The 15793-nt window shown below is 43.5% G+C and overlaps 1 protein-coding gene across 2 annotated transcripts in view; it reads left to right on the top strand.

The window, feature by feature from the left end:
- C8H10orf67 (chromosome 8 C10orf67 homolog) overlaps positions 1–15793 on the top strand; it is a 162276-nt gene that overhangs the window by 39050 nt on the left and 107433 nt on the right. For both annotated transcript variants that reach the window (XM_054436314.2, XM_063669644.1), the window contains exon 5: positions 3825–3980. In XM_054436314.2, the coding sequence (XP_054292289.1) occupies positions 3825–3980 (156 nt within the window). The remainder of the gene's footprint in view (positions 1–3824; positions 3981–15793) is intronic.

The following is a 15793-nucleotide window of genomic DNA, read 5'->3' as shown; positions in this document are numbered from 1 at the left end:
GGTTTCTTTATAATTTCCAAAAGAGTCCAAACTAAACCACAAATTTTGCATAACAGTGTTGAAAATAAGATTTTTAAATGCTGGAAGTAAGTAACATTATCCACTTTTAAAGCATTTCATCCTTTTTTTGGTTTTGTAATATAATTCTTCAGAGTAATTAATGCAGATAGGAAGCACCTAAATGCTTAAAACAAGCTGTCAAGGTGTATTACTTCTTTCAACTTCTCCATTCCAGTCTATTGAGGGAATTAGTTGCACCATTGATGTTTACTTCCTTTTCTACATATTCAAATTTTTACTGTCTTCCATTCTAGATGAATATTAAAGTAGGATATTCACAAATCATGATGTCAATTTACTATTAGGATTTACTATTATTACCTTTTTCCAGCTTTACTGATGTATAATTGACAAATATAAATTGTATATATTCAAGGTATACAATGTGATGATTTGAAATACATTGTATAATGATTACCACAATCAAATTAATTAACACATACTTCTAGTTACTACTGTGTGTGGGTGGGGGGCAGTGGCAGTAAAGACACAAGATCTGCTCTCTTGGCAAATTTCAAGTAAACAATACAGTATTATTAACCGTAGTCACCATGCTGTACGTTAGACTGTCAGAACTTACTCATCTTATGACTGAAAGTTTATACCCTTTGACCAACATCTCCCCATTTTCCCCATGCTCCAGACTCTGTCAACCACCATTTTTTTTTTTTTTTTCTGAGATGGAGTCTGGCACTGTCGCCCAGGCTGGGCTAGAGTGCAGTGGTGCTATCTCGGCTCACTGCAACCTCCGCCTCCCGGCTTCAAGTGATTCTCCTGCCTCAACCTCCCAAGTAGCTTAGATTACAGGTGTCCACCACCATGCCCAGCTAATTTTTTGTATTTTTAGTAGAGACGGGGTTTCACATGTTGGCCAGGCTAGTCTCGAACTCCTGACCTGATGATTTGCCCGCCTAGGGCTCCCGAAGTGCTGAGATTACAGGCGTGAGCCACCGCGCCCAGCCTATCAACCACCGTTCTACTCCCTGCTTCTTTAAGTTCAACTTTTTTAGATTCTACATATTAATGAGATAATACAGTATTTACCTTTTTATGTCTGGCTTATTTCACTTAGCATAATGTCTTCCAGGTTCATCCATGTTGTCCCAAATAGCAAGATATCCTTCTTTTTTATGGCTGAAAAATATTCTATTGTATTAATATATACATTGTACATACTACCATTGTAAATATTCCATTGTGTGTGTGTGTGTGTGTATGTGAGAGAGAGAGAGAGAGTGTGTGTGTGTGTGTGTGTGTGTGTAACATTTTCTTCATTCATCTGTTGATGGATATTTAGCTTGTTTCTATATCTTGGCTATTGTGAATAATGCTGTAATGAACATAGGAATACAAATATCTTTAAGATCATGATTTTATTTCCTCTGAATATATACCCAGAAGTAGGATAGCTGGATCATATGGCAGTTCTAGTTTTAATTTTCTGAAGAACCCCCATACTATTTTCCATAATGGCTATACCACTTTACATTCCCATCAACAGTGCACAAGGGTTGCCTTTTCTCCATACCCTTGCCAATACTTGTTATCTCTTATCTTTTTGAAAATACTCATTCTAATAGCTCATTCTTATCATAATGAGGTAATATCTCATTGTAGTTTTGATTTGCGTCTTCCTGATGATTGGTGATGTTTCATGTAACTGTTGGCCATTTGTATATCATCTTTGGAAAAATGTTTATTTAGGTCCTTGGCCCATTTTTTAATCTTTTCTTTTTAAAAAAATTTTAGAGAAGGATGTCTTGTTATGTTGCTCAGGCTGGTTCCAAACTCCTGGCCTCGAGTGATCCACCTGCTTCAGCCTCCCAAGTAGCTGGGATTATAGACACAAGCCACCATGCCTGGCATTTACTATTGCTTTATTAAACTTCTAATTTTGTTAATGCATTGTTTTTTTTATTTGTTCAACTGCGTATCTGTGTTCTCTTGCATCTCATTGAGCTTCTTAAAGATAATTATTTTGAATTATTTATCAGATGATTTGCAGATCTCCATTTTTTTGGAGTCAGTTACTGGAACTGTATTCATTTTCTTGAGAGTGTCATGTTTGCCTGATTCTTCACAATCTATATAGCCTTATGTTGGCGTTTGTGCATTTGGATGAGCAAACACTTCCTCCAGTCATTACAGACTGGTTTTGGTAGGTAAAGATTTTCTTCTTTCGGGTCCCTAAGCTGATAAGATTGCCTCCAGGATTGCAGTTGAGTAGGGTTGCAGCCGGGTTACGTGGCTGCTGCTGGGTCTGCAATGGGGACCATGTTAGTGGGCCTATTACTAGGGGCTTGAGCAGGCTTGGATCCTGTCTGGCTCCTGGAAAGAATAAACTGCTTCCAGGGCCTTGGTCTGTAGAGTTGGTGCTGGGTAAAGAATATGCTTCAGGTTTCACAGTTGGGTTTGCAGATGGTGGGCCTGTTACCAGGCATACAGATGAGTGTGTATTCCTTCAGGTCCCTTGGAGTGTTCCTGCTGGGTTACTGAGTTGGTCCCTGGGCAAGGAGAATTGGCCATGGACCATGGCTGACAGGGGCTTGAACGGAATTACAGGGCTGCTTCATGGCTTACACTGAGACTGGGGCCTGCAGACATGCCTCCAGAGACACAGACAGGTGTGCCTCCTGCTAGGCTCCTGGGCAAGCAGGACTGCTCCTGGACCATGGCTGAGTGGGCTCGAGCTGGGTCACGGGGCTACTTCAGGCTTCTCCGTCAGACTGAGGTCAGCAGCTTGCCTCCAGAGGCATTGATGGGCATGTTTCCTGGCAGATCTCTGGGTGGACAGGACTGCTTCTGGATGAAGGCTAGGAAGGGACAGAACTAGGTTGCAGGCCCACCCCAAGATCTGCAATGGAATCAAAATCAGTGGGCCTGCCTTTAGGGCACAGAAAGGCATAGGTTTCAGCAAGCCCCTGGGTGGGCAAGACTGCTCTCAGACTGCAGCTGAGAGGGCTGGGACCAAGTTAAAGGGCTGTTTCAAGATCTGCTGTGAGATTGAGATCAGCCGACCTGCTTCCGAAGGCACAAATAGGCGTGACTCCCAGCAGGTGCCTGGGCAGGCAGGACTGGTCTCAAACTGCAGCTGAAAGTGGGTTTGGTTGAGTTACAGAGCTGATTCAGAGTCCACAGCTGAGACTGAGGCCTGTGGGCTTGTCACCAGAGGCACAGGTGAATGTGATTCCTCCTGGATTTCTTGGCAGATGGTTCTAGTGGCAGGACCAAGTCCACAGGGGGATGAAGCCATTTCTGGGTTTGTAGCTGGGACCATGGTCAGTGAGCCTGCCACCTAGGTGCAGCCTGCCAGTCAAAACAGCCCTCCTCAGTCTTGGGCTCCACCAGAGTTTTGCAGTCTTCTATCCAGGTCCCAAATCTCCCTCAAGGGAACTTTTGTCCATGGATGGCTGCCAAATTCTTGTTGAGTAGACCTTCTTCTATTCTTCCATCTCTCTCTTTACTATTGTAGTTTACATGGCTGATACAGTTAGAGTAACTGATCATGCTTTGTGTTTTATAGGATAACACTGGGCTACATAGTGCATAATACTTTTTAAGCATCTATTTCAATATAAATAAAGTTGCTTACTAAAATTGTTTGCAGATTACAAAAATAACCTTCACAAAACAGTAGCTTAAAAGATGAAATGTTTTCTGGTGGTGTCTAATTTTTAATGCTGAGTGTCTAATTTAGTGTTAGTGCCTAATTTTTAATGCTTAGTGTCTAATTAATTTTTAATGCTGCTTTTTTTTGTCCCCAGCAATTCTTTGAGGTAGAAGAAGAGAATGTTTATTTGCAAGATGCGAGTAGTGTCAAAACAAATATTTTGTTAAGAAAACTGAAAGAGAAAGAAGAAGTTATTAAAGAATTAAAAGAAGAACTAGACCAATATGAAGATTTTGGATTTCACAAAATGGTAAGTTTCAAGGCAAGGAATAATTAATTTTAATATATGTAAATAAAGTCATAAATAGTTAAAAGCTTGAGTTAATGATAAATTAAAATCCAACCGATGCATTTTGGGCATCTCCCCATAATATAAGCCAGTCTAATTCTTTTCTGCTCAATGGCCTATTCTAGAAAACCCATAACAATATGAATAGGAGCAATATAATGAATAGGAACAATAAAATTAAAAATACAATTTTTATTTAAGGGGAAATAAAATAACTTACCTCCCACTGCAAAAAATGTCCTACTCTAGAAGAGCGTGGGCGTGGATTTTTGTTGTAACCTAAGACTCCCACCCTTTTTTGCGGTCAAAGTAGTTGGAAAGACACAAAGCTAATCTTTCCAAGCCAGAGCTTCCAAGAAGCCAACTTGGAACAAAATGACATTTAAATAAAAATATCAAGAAGAAAAATCCCAGAGGATTTTCCCCTCAGTTTTTCCTGTTGCAGTGGGAGCCAGGAGCTGCTTTACTGGTTAGACAAACTACTGATGGGAGCAAAAATGGAATGACTGAGAAGGCACAAAGAGGAACATAAACTCCTGTCAAGGAGGAAGTTTAAGGGCTTTGGAAAATGTGGATCCTGAGAACGAATTCATTGTCATCTCATGTCTGCTCTGAGCCACCAGATGTCTCAGGCCCAACCACGGTCCAGAGCTGGAGAGGATTTTATTATTAAGTTCTAAGAACAAGAAGCTGATTGTTTGATTTGGAAAGGCTAGCAGATGCTGGGACCCAGGAGGAATAAAAGTCTATTGAATAGCAATAGCAGGTATCAGGTACTTCATCGATGGCATCTCTTCTCATTCTCACAGTTCAGTTTGCAGATGAAGAAGCAGAGACAGGGTGGTTAAGTAACTTCCTCATGGGCAAACAGGTAGTAGATGGTAAAGATGGTACATGAACCAAGGTTCACCTGAATCTAAAGTCCACTTACAGAGGGGGAGCTTTATCCTCTACAGTAAGAATTAAAGGTTGTAGTGAATATATAATATACATATGCATATAGAAAAGTATAGATTATAATGTATAGATTATGTTCTCATAATATATTATATTATAATGTGATATATTATAATACATTAATAATTATTAATAGATTAATACACAGAGGGCTACCCTCTTTGGGTCCCCTCCCTTTGTATGGGAGCTCTGTTTCCACTCTATTTCACTCTATTAAATCTTGCAACTGCACTCTTCTGGTCCGTGTTTGTTACCGCTCGAGCTGAGGTTTCGCTCACTGTCCACCACTGCTGTTTGCTGCCGTCGCAGACCTACCGCTGACTTCCGTCCCTCCAGATCCAGCAGGATGTCCGCTGTGCTCCTGATCCAGCGGGGCGCCCGTTGCCGCTCCCGATCGGGCTAAAGGCTTGCCATTGTTCCTGCAGGGCTAAGTGCCCAGGTTCATCATAATCAAGCTGAACATTAGTCACTGGGTTCCACGGTTCTCTTCCATGGCCCATGGCTTCTAATAGAGCTATAACACTCACTGCATGGCCCAAGATTCCATTCCTTGGAATCCATGAGGCCAAGAACCCCAGGTCAGAGAACACGAGGATTGCCACCATCTTGGAAGCGGCCAGCCACCACCGCATGGCCCAAGATTCCATTCCTTGGAATCCATGAGGCCAAGAACCCCAGGTCAGAGAACACGAGGCTTGCCACCATCTTGGAAGTGGCCTGCTGCCATTTTGGAAGCTGCCCAGCACCATCTTGGGAGCTCTGGGTGCAAGGACCCCCCAGTAACATTTTGGAGACCCAGATGGGACCTCCAAAGCGGTGAGTAATATTGGGACCACTTTCGCTTGCTATTCTGTCCTATCCTTAGAATTGGAGGAAAATACCAGGCACCTGTTGGCCAGTTAAAAACGATTAGCGTGGCCACCGGACTTAAGACTCAGGTGTGAGGCTGTCTGGGGAAGGGCTTTCTAACAACCCCCAACACTTCTGGGTTGGGGATGTTGGTCTGCCTGGAGCCAGCTTCCACTTTCAGTTTTCTTGGGGAAGCCAAGGGAAGACTAGAGGCAGAAACCTGTCGTCCCGAACTCCCGGCAGTAGCCGGTTGAGATCATGGCGCAGCCAGAAGTTTCTACTCAACAGTTGCCCATGCGTGCGCCCCTACCTTTCCTTCTGACCCATACCTCCTGGGTCCCGACCACAACTTTCTTGAAAGTGTAGCACCAAAATTCTCCTTACCTCTGAATCTACTTCCTCTGATCCCTGCCTCCTGGGTACTAATGGTTCAGACTTTCATTTCCTCTAGCAAGTTGTATCTCCAAAGGGATCTAAGGATGCTCTAGGCTGCATCCTTAGGCATCTAGGCTATAAATCCAGGGAGTCTTATCCCTGGTGTCCCTCCTGATTTAGGTATACAATTCTCGACATGGGCAGTTATGTGGGACCTGTTCCCCACCACCCTTGCCAGGGCCCCAAGTTTGTAATGGCCAAGAGAGAGAGAGACAGGGTGGAGAGAGAGAGAGAGAGAGAGAGACGGAGAGAGAGAGAGATGGAGAGAGAGATGGAGAGACAAAGAGGGAGTCAAAAAGAAAGAAAAAGAAATAGTAAAAAAAAAAAAAAAAAGTGTGCCCTATTCTTTAAAAGCCAGAGTAAATTAAAAACCTGTAATTGATAATTGAAGGTCTTGTCTGTGACCCTGTAATACTCCAATGCCACTTTGTTGTCAGTGTAAATAAGGGCGTAGCCCGAAAGCCATGAGGCCACTGACAACCCGTAGCTTTCCTATAAAAAAATCCTTAACCCAGTAACCCACAGATAGGCCAAATGCATTCAGTCGGTAGTGGCAACTGCTTTCCTAACAGAAGAAAGTAGAAAAGTAACTTTTAGAGGAGACCTCATTGTGAGCACACTTCACCAGTTCAGAATTATTCTAAGTCAAAAAAGCAAAAAGGTAGCTTACTAACTCAAAAATCTTAAAGCATGAGCTATTCTGTTAGAAAAGGATAATGTAACTCCAACTACTGGTAGTTCCCTTAACCCAGCAGATTTCCTAACAGGGGATTTAAATCTTAATTACCATACAAAGGTCCGACCAGACCTAGGAGGAACTCCCTTCAGGACAGGACGATAAATGGTTCCTCCCAGTTGATTGAGGAAAAAACCACAATGGGTATTCAGTAATTGATACGGAGACTCTTGTGGAAGCAGAGTTAGAAAAATTGCCTAATAATTGGTCTCCTCAAACGTGGGAGCTGTTTGCACTAAGCCAAGTCTTAAAGTACTTAAAGAATAAAAAGACGATCTCAATCCTGACTCAAAGGTTAGCTATACCCTCTCTGAAACAAATTTGCATAAGAACTGTTGTTTATGGGAATGCTTCTTGATGGGGCATCTGGGTTGTTTTGAAATACTCAGGAACCCAGCCCAGGTCTAGAACTCACCCTTGAGCGCAAAGGCAATGTTGGGCACGCTGGTAAAGGACTACTAGAATCCAGCAGCCTGAACCCCTTTCTTTGTGATCAAGAAAGGCGGGAAAACAGATGCAGGACTGCTACATCAGTGAGCGTAACTAATCCGATAAGCAGAGGTCCATGGGTGGTTACGCACCCTGGAAAGGAATAAGCTTAGGACCATAGAGGACGCTCTAGGACTAATGCTCATTGGAAAATGACTAGGGGTGCTGGCATTCTTACGTTCTTTTTTCAGATGTGAAACGATCCCCCCAAGGCAAAAATGCCCCTAAGATGTATTCTGGAGAATTAGGACCAATTTGACCCTCAGACACTAAGAAAGAAATGACTTACATTCTTCTGCAGTACTGCCTGGCCACGACATCCTCCTCAAGGGGGAGAAACCAGGCCTCCTGAGGGAGGTATAAATTATAACACCATCTTACAGCTGGACCTCTTTTGTAGGAAAAAGACAAATGGAGTGAAGTGTCATATGTACAAACTTTCTTTTCATTGAGAGACAACTCGCAATTATGTAAAAAGTGTGATTTATGCCCTACAGGAAGCCCTCAGTCTACCTCCCTACCCCAGCATCCCCCCGACTCCTTCCCCAACTAATAAGGACCCCCCTTCAACCCAAATGGTCCAAGAGGAGATAGACAAAGGGGTAAACAATGAACCAAAGAGTGCCAATATTCCCCGATTGTGCCCCCTCCAAGCAGTGGGAGGAGGAGAATTCGGCCCAGCTAGAGTGCATGTACCTTTTTCTTTCTCAGACTTAAAGCAAATTAAAATAGACCTAGGTAAATTCTCAGATAACCCTGATGGCTATATTGATGTTTTACAAGGGTTAGGACAATCCTTTGATCTGACATGGACAGATACAATGTTACTGCTAAATCAGACACTAACCCCAAATGAGAGAAGTGCCGCCATAACTGCAGCCCGAGAGTTTGGTGATCTCTGGTATCTCAGTCAGGTCAATGATAGGATGACAACAGAGGAAAAAGAATGATTCCCCACAGGCCAGCAGGCAGTTCCCAGTGTAGACCCTCACTGGGACACAGAATCAGAACATGGAGATTGGTGCCACAGACATTTGCTAACTTGTGTGCTAGAAGGACTAAGGGAAACTAGGAAGAAGCCTATGAATTATTCAATGATGTCCACTATAACACAGGGAAAGGAAGAAAATCCTACTGCCTTTCTGGAGAGACTAAGGGAGGCATTGAGGAAGCATACCTCCCTGTCACCTGACTCTATTGAAGGCCAACTAATCTTAAAGGATAAGTTTATCGCTCAGTCAGCTGCAGACGTTAGAAAAAAACTTCAAAAGTCTGCCTTAGGCCCAGAGCAAAACTTAGAAACCCTATTGAACTTGGCAACCTCAGTTTTTTATAATAGAGATCAGGAGGAGCAGGCGGAATGGGACAAACGGGATAAAAAAAGGCGACCGCTTTAGTCATGGCCCCAGGCAAGCAGACTTTGGAGGCTCTGGAAAAGGGAAAAGCTGGGAAAATCGAATGCCTAATAGGGCTTGCTTCCACTGTGGTCTACAAGGACACCTTAAAAAAGATTGTCCAAGTACAAGTAAGCCGCCCTCTCTTCCATGCCCCTTATGTCAAGGGAATCACTGGAAGGCCCACTGCCCCAGGGGACGAAGGTCCTCTGAGTCAGAAGCCACTAACCAGGTGATCCAGCAGCAGGACTGAGGGTGCCTGGGGCAAGCGCCAGCCCATGCCATCACCCTCACAGAGCCCCAGATATGCTTGATCATTGAGGGCCAGGAGGTTAACTGTCTCCTGGACACTGGCGCAGCCTTCTCAGTCTTTTTTTTTTTTTTTTTTTTTTTGAGACAGAGTCTTGCTCTGTCGCCCAGGCTGGAGTGCAGTGGCGCAATCTTGGCTCACTGCAAGCTCCACATCCCGGGTTCACACCATTCTCCTGCCTCAGCCTCCTGAGTAGCTGAGACTACAGGTGCCCACCACCACGCCCAGCTAATTTTTTGTATGTTTTAGTAGAGACGGGGTTTCACCGTGTTAGCCAGGATGGTCTCGATCTCCTGACTTCATGATTCACCCACCTCGGCCTCCCAAAGTGCTGGGATTACAGGCGTGAGCCACTGCGCCGGCCCCTTCTCAGTCTTAGTCTCCTATCCAAGGGGTCCTAGGACAGCCAGTCACTAGATACTTCTCCCAGCCACTAAGTCGTGACTGGGGAACTTTACTCTTTTCACATGCTTTTCTAATTATGCCTGAAAGCCCCACTTCCTTGTTAGGGAGAGACATTCTAGGAAAAGCAGGGGCCATTATACACCTGAACATAGGAGAAGGAACACCCATTTGTTGTCCCCTACTTGAGGAAGGAATTAATCCTGAAGTCTGGGCAACAGAAGGACAATATGGACGAGCAAAGAATGCCCGTCCTGTTCAAATTAAACTAAAGGATTGCACCTCCTTTCCCTACCAAAGGCAGTACCCCCTTAGACCTGAGGCCCAACAAGGACTCCAAAAGATTGTTAAGGACCTAAAAGCCCAAGGTCTAGTAAAACCATGCAATAGCCCCTGCAATACTCTAATTTTAGGAGTACAGAAACCCAACGGACAGTGGAGGTTAGTGCTCTCAGGATTATCAATGAGGCTGTTGTTCCTCTATACCCAGCTATACCTAACCCTTGTACTCTGCTTTCCCAAATACCAGAGGAAGCAGAGTGGTTTACAGTCCTGGACCTTAAGGATACCTTTTTCTGCATCTTTGTACATCCTGACTCTCAATTCTTGTTTTCCTTTGAAGATCCTTCAAACCCAATGTCTCAACTCACCTGTACTGTTTTACCCCAAGGGTTCAGGGATAGCCCCCATCTATTTGGCCAGGCATTAGCCCAAGACTTGAGCCAGTTCTCATACCTGGACATTCTTGTCCTTTGGTACATGGATGATTTACTTTTAGCCGCCCATTTAGAGACCTTGTGCCATCAAGCCACCCAAGCGCTCTTAAATTTCCTCGCTACCTGTGGCTACAAGATTTCCAAACCAAAAGCTCAGCTCTGCTCACAGCAGGTTAAATACTTAGGGCTAAAATTATCCAAAGGCACCAGGGCCCTCAGTGAGGAATGTATCCAGACTATACTGGCTTATCCTCATCCCAAAACCCTAAAGCAACTAAGAGGGTTCCTTGGCATAACAGGCTTCTGCCGAATATGGATTCCCAGGTATGGCGAAATAGCCAGACCATTATATACACTAATTAAGGAAACTCAGAAAGCCAATACCCATTTAGTAAGATGGACACCTGAAGCAGACGTGGCTTTCCAGGCCCTAAAGAAGGCCCTAACCCAAGCCCCAGTGTTAAGCTTGCCAATGGGGCAAGACTTTTCTTTATATGTCACAGAAAAAAACAGGAATAGCTCTAGGAGTCCTCACACAGGTCTGAGGGATGAGCTTGCAACCTGTGGCATACCTGAGTAAGGAAATTGATGTAGTGGCAAAGGGTTGGCCTCATTGTTTTTATTTTTGTTTGTTAGCTTGTTTTTTTGAGACAGAGTCTCACTCTGTCGCCTAGGCTGGAGTGCAATGGCGCCATCTCGGCTCACTGCAAGCTCTGCCTCCCGGTTTCATGCCATCCTCCTGCCTCAGCCTCCCAAGTAGCTGGGACTACAGGTGCACACCACCACGCCCGGCTAATTTTTTGTATTTTTAGTAGAGATGGGGTTTCACCGTGTTCGCCAGGATGGTCTCGATCTCCTGACCTTGTGATCTGCCCACCTCGGCCTCCCAAAGTGCTGGGATTATAGGTGTGAGCCACCACGCCCGGCTGGGTTGGCCTCATTGTTTACGGGTAGTGGTGGCAATAGCAGTCTTAGTATCTGAAGCAGTTAAAATAATACAGGGAAGAGATCTTACTGTGTGCTGTGTGGACATCTTATGATGTGAATGGCATACTCACTGCTAAAGGGGACTTGTGGCTGTCAGACAACTGTTTACTTAAATATCAGGCTCTATTACTTGAAGGGCCAGTGCTGCGACTGTGCACTTGTGCAACTCTTAACCCAGCCACATTTCTTCCAGACAAAGAAGAAAAGATAGAACATAACTGTCATCAAGTAATTGCTCAAACCTATGCCGCTGGAGGGGACCTTTTAGAGGTTCCCTTGACTGATCCCGACCTCAACTTGTATACTGATGGAAGTTCCTTTGTAGAAAAAGGACTTCGAAAAGCGGGGTATGCAGTTGTCAGTGATAATGGAATACTTAAAAGTAATCCCCTCACTCCAGGAACTAGTGCTCAGCTGGTAAAACTAATAGCCCTCACTTGGGCAGTAGAATTAAGAGAAGGAAAAAGGGTGAATATATATACAGACTAGTATGCTTACCTAGTCCTCCATGCCCATGCAGCAATATGGAGAGAAAGGAAATTCCTAACTTCCGAGGGAACACCTATCAAACATCAGGAAGCCATTAGGGAATTATTATTGGCTGTACAGAAACCTAAAGAGGTGGCAGTCTTAGACTGGTGGGGTCATCAGAAAGGAAAGGAAAGGGAAATAGAAAGGAACCACCAAGCGGATATTGAAGCCAAAAGAGCCACAAGGCAGGACCCTCCATCAGAAATGCTTATAGAAGGGGACCCCTAGTATGGGGTAATCCCCTCCAGGAAACCAGGCCCCAGTACTCAGAAGAAGAAATAGAATGGGGAACCTCACGAGGACATAGTTGCCCTCCCTCAGGATGGCTAGCCACGGAAGAAGGAAAAATACTTTTGCCTGCAGCTAACCAATGGAAATTACTTAAAACCCTTCACCAAACCTTTCACTTAGGCATTAATAGCACCCATCAGGTGGCCAAATTATTATTTACTGGACCAGGCCTTTTCAAAACTATCAAGCAGATAGTCAGAGCTTGTAAAGTGTGCCAAAGAAATAATCCCCTGCACTGCAGGCCATACATTTCAATCCCTGTATCTTTAAGCTCCTTGTTAAGTTTGTCTCTTCCAGAATCGAAGCTGTAAAACTACAAATCATTATTCAAATGGTGCCCCAGATGCAGTCTATGTCTAAGATCTACCACAGACCCCTGGACCAGCCTGCTAGCCCATGCTCCGATGTTAATGACATCAAAGGCACCCCTCCCGAGGAAATCTCAACTGCACGACCCCTACTACACCCCAATTCAGCAGGAAGCAGTTAGAGTGGTCGTCGGCCAACCTCCCCAACAGCACTTGGGTTTTCCTGTTGAGAGGGGGCACTGAAAGACAGGACTAGCTGGATTTCCTAGGCCGACTAAGAATCCCTAGGCCTAGCTGGGAAGATGACCGCTTCCACCTTTAAACACGGGGCTTGCAACTTAGCTCACACCAGACCAGATAGTAAGGAGAGCTCGCTAAAATGCTCAAGAGTAAAAACAGGAGGTAAAGAAATAGCCAATCATCTGTGCCTGAGAGCACAGTGGGAGGGACAATGATCGGGATATAAACGTGGCATTCGACCTGGCAATGGCTACCCTCTTTGGGTCCCTTCCCTTTGTATGGGAGCCCTGTTACCACTCTATTTCACTCTGTTAAATCTTGCAACTGCAAAAAAAAAAAATACACATAGAAATATCGACACATGCATACAGGAAAATCTGAAAAGTTATATGTCAAAATGTTAACACTAGGAAGAAACACTTATGGGTTGCTCATGTCTTTGAATACAATCTATGGTTTATCTAAATCCCTCACTAGTACTCTTATTTAAAACTTCAACGTTATAAGAGATAATGAATCAAACACAAACCATTCTAAAGGATCGTATTTAAACTGGTTTAAATGTTTGCTTTAAGTGTTTACTTTGTTAATCTATTAGAAATCTTTATATCTAGAAAAAAATTGAGCACCTTCTAAGGAATACAGTATTGTGTCAATAGCCTAGATCTAATAAAATTGAATATTAATTTTTGTATATATCTTGGACTAGGAAGCACATTCAATTTTTGCATTTGCCTTTGAAAAACCTTTTCTTGGGTTTACATTTACTTGTACTTTTTGAAGAAAACAGTTTAATAGAAAAGGCTAAAAACTGTAATAGTTCGCTTTTAATCCTGCCTTGGCCAAAGACATCCAGAGTAGATGTGGCAAGGCAATTTTGATCCATTTATTTCCCATTTGTGAAATGCAACATGATACCCGCCTGGCTAAACTAGAGTTATGATAAGAACACCTGCTGTGTTGAATGTAAATTGCTTCAAGTTCTTTGAAGAAATATTCATGTATCAACTCAGGTATTATAAGGAAATGCACAAATCCTTATGGCCATCAGTTTATGTTCCATAAAATGTAGCAAACAGACCTCTGGACTGTTGAGAACACCCCAATTGGGTAAGACAGCTCCCTATACTCTTGAAATGTTTACACCTCTAACTTTTCTCTTCAGCTGGTTACCTGGCCCAGCTGGACATTCTGGGGAAAGCGTGAGGATGGGCTGTGGCTTTGTGAAGAGGAGAGCAGGTGGGAGCCACACTGGCTCATGTGTAAGCAGGCTGTTCTCTGGCTTTCAATGGCATCCGGAATACCCTGGTTATTCCAATGAAATTAGCCACAAAAGAGCACATTAGAATTTCTGTAAACACTCTTAAAATTTGAGGAAGGTGAAGTGATTCTGATTAACGGGGTGTATGGATTTCTCCTGGAGACCCCAACAAAGCACAGGGCTCTGCTCTCCCCTCCTGACTGAGGGTGATGGAAAGCATACGTGTCACCATTTCAAGAACACAGACATGAATGCCACAAAGGCAGATCATAGCTTATATCAAATAAAATGAGACACTTTTTTCTACATAGTCTAAGAACAAACTTTCCTAAAACCTTAAGTTCTAGATGATCTTTTTTATTTGAAATTTCATCTGATTCAACTGCCCCCTCTAGTGGTATTTTAAAAACCCTTGGGACACCAAGTCTCAAATTAGATTGGGAACACGGAATTTGGAAAAACAATTAAAAATTTCAAAGTAGCAGTGGAAGTAAGTTGAAAAAAAAAGTGAAATAAACAAGCTTTATTTAGTTTATCTACAGTTATCTAATTTACTCTTACTGATTATCAAATTACTTCAATAGCTTTATAATTAATAAGCAGTTGTAATTTCTCATCTCCAGATGGGAACATCCTGAATGTTGAATTTTCCCAAGAGCAACTTCATTCAAGGGATGAAATGTTCAGGTTTTATTCGGTGGGAAATCAATGTGACTCAGCTGCATACCATTGTAGTCATCAGGTTTCCATGCTGTCCGTTGGCTAATCCTCTTGAGAATTTATAAAGGAGGTTAGCCTTTATGTCTCTGTAATTGTGTGTGTGTGTGTTTCTGTGTGTGTGTGTGTGTGTGTGTGTGTGTGCCTGTGCATGTGTTTTAATTTCAATTGGAGCTGGCATTTTGAATAGACTTTTCATTTTTCTTTCTTATCCCAACATTGATGAGCCCTGCAACCATCACCCACCTACCTTCCATTGCTGAGCATATCTGTTTGTTGCTGACAGCTCTGAAACAGAGCTGTCATTCAAGAGTGGCAGCTCTGCAGGGTTGCACTGCCCAGAGTGCCACTTTCCTGGTTGTCACTCATTGGGAAAGCACCTGCTCTTCTCTGTGACTGTCATGAGGCATGGGCTTGCATCAGAACTCTGCTCCTCCCCAGAAAATTGAGATGTCCAATTCAATGGAGCCCGTGGAGGGGAAACTGCTGAGAAGGCACAGAAAGTGCTCTGAAGCAGGACTTCTCAGACTTTACCGCTCACATGCATCACCTGCAGATCTCATTAGATGCAGACTCTGACACAGTAGCCCTGGGTTGGGCCTGAGGGGCTGCATTTCCAATCAGTTCCCAGGTGATGCTGAGGCTCCTGGTCCATGGACCGCATTTGAGGAGCAAAGCTCCCAAGTACACCTGTTTTCAAAAATGATTCTTTCGAGATTCAATTTGGGATTCAGTTTCTAATTCTATGCATCTTGTGAATATTCCCAAAAGATATAGCACATATGCCATCACCTGAAGTCCTAGTTTGTATAATATGAAAGGAAAACTTGAGATTGGTAAGTTTCTTTACAATTTTGAAATTCCAGAATGATCATGGATTACACACAGTCTCTCTTACAGTATAGTGTGGTTTAAACGGCTACATCCAGTTAACTGCCCTTTTGTGATTTCCGTCCTTGTTAACCTAATTTTATTAATGCAGTTTATTTTTTAAAAGTCTCCTGGTTTAAGCAAGCACAAACTAGCAGTGTGGGCAGATGGCAGAAGGAACACCACCACAAAACCTGCCACTCAGAGTGTAACAGAGGACCGTAGCAGCTCAGAACGATCCCTTTGTTCATTTTGCTAATGAGTGTCCTCATTGCTGTGGG

This window comes from Pongo pygmaeus, chromosome 8, assembly GCF_028885625.2.
Source record: "Pongo pygmaeus isolate AG05252 chromosome 8, NHGRI_mPonPyg2-v2.0_pri, whole genome shotgun sequence".
Lineage (NCBI taxonomy): Eukaryota > Metazoa > Chordata > Mammalia > Primates > Hominidae > Pongo > Pongo pygmaeus.
The sequence above is the reverse complement of the archived record's forward strand: the minus strand, read 5'-3'. Positions and strand labels throughout refer to the sequence as shown.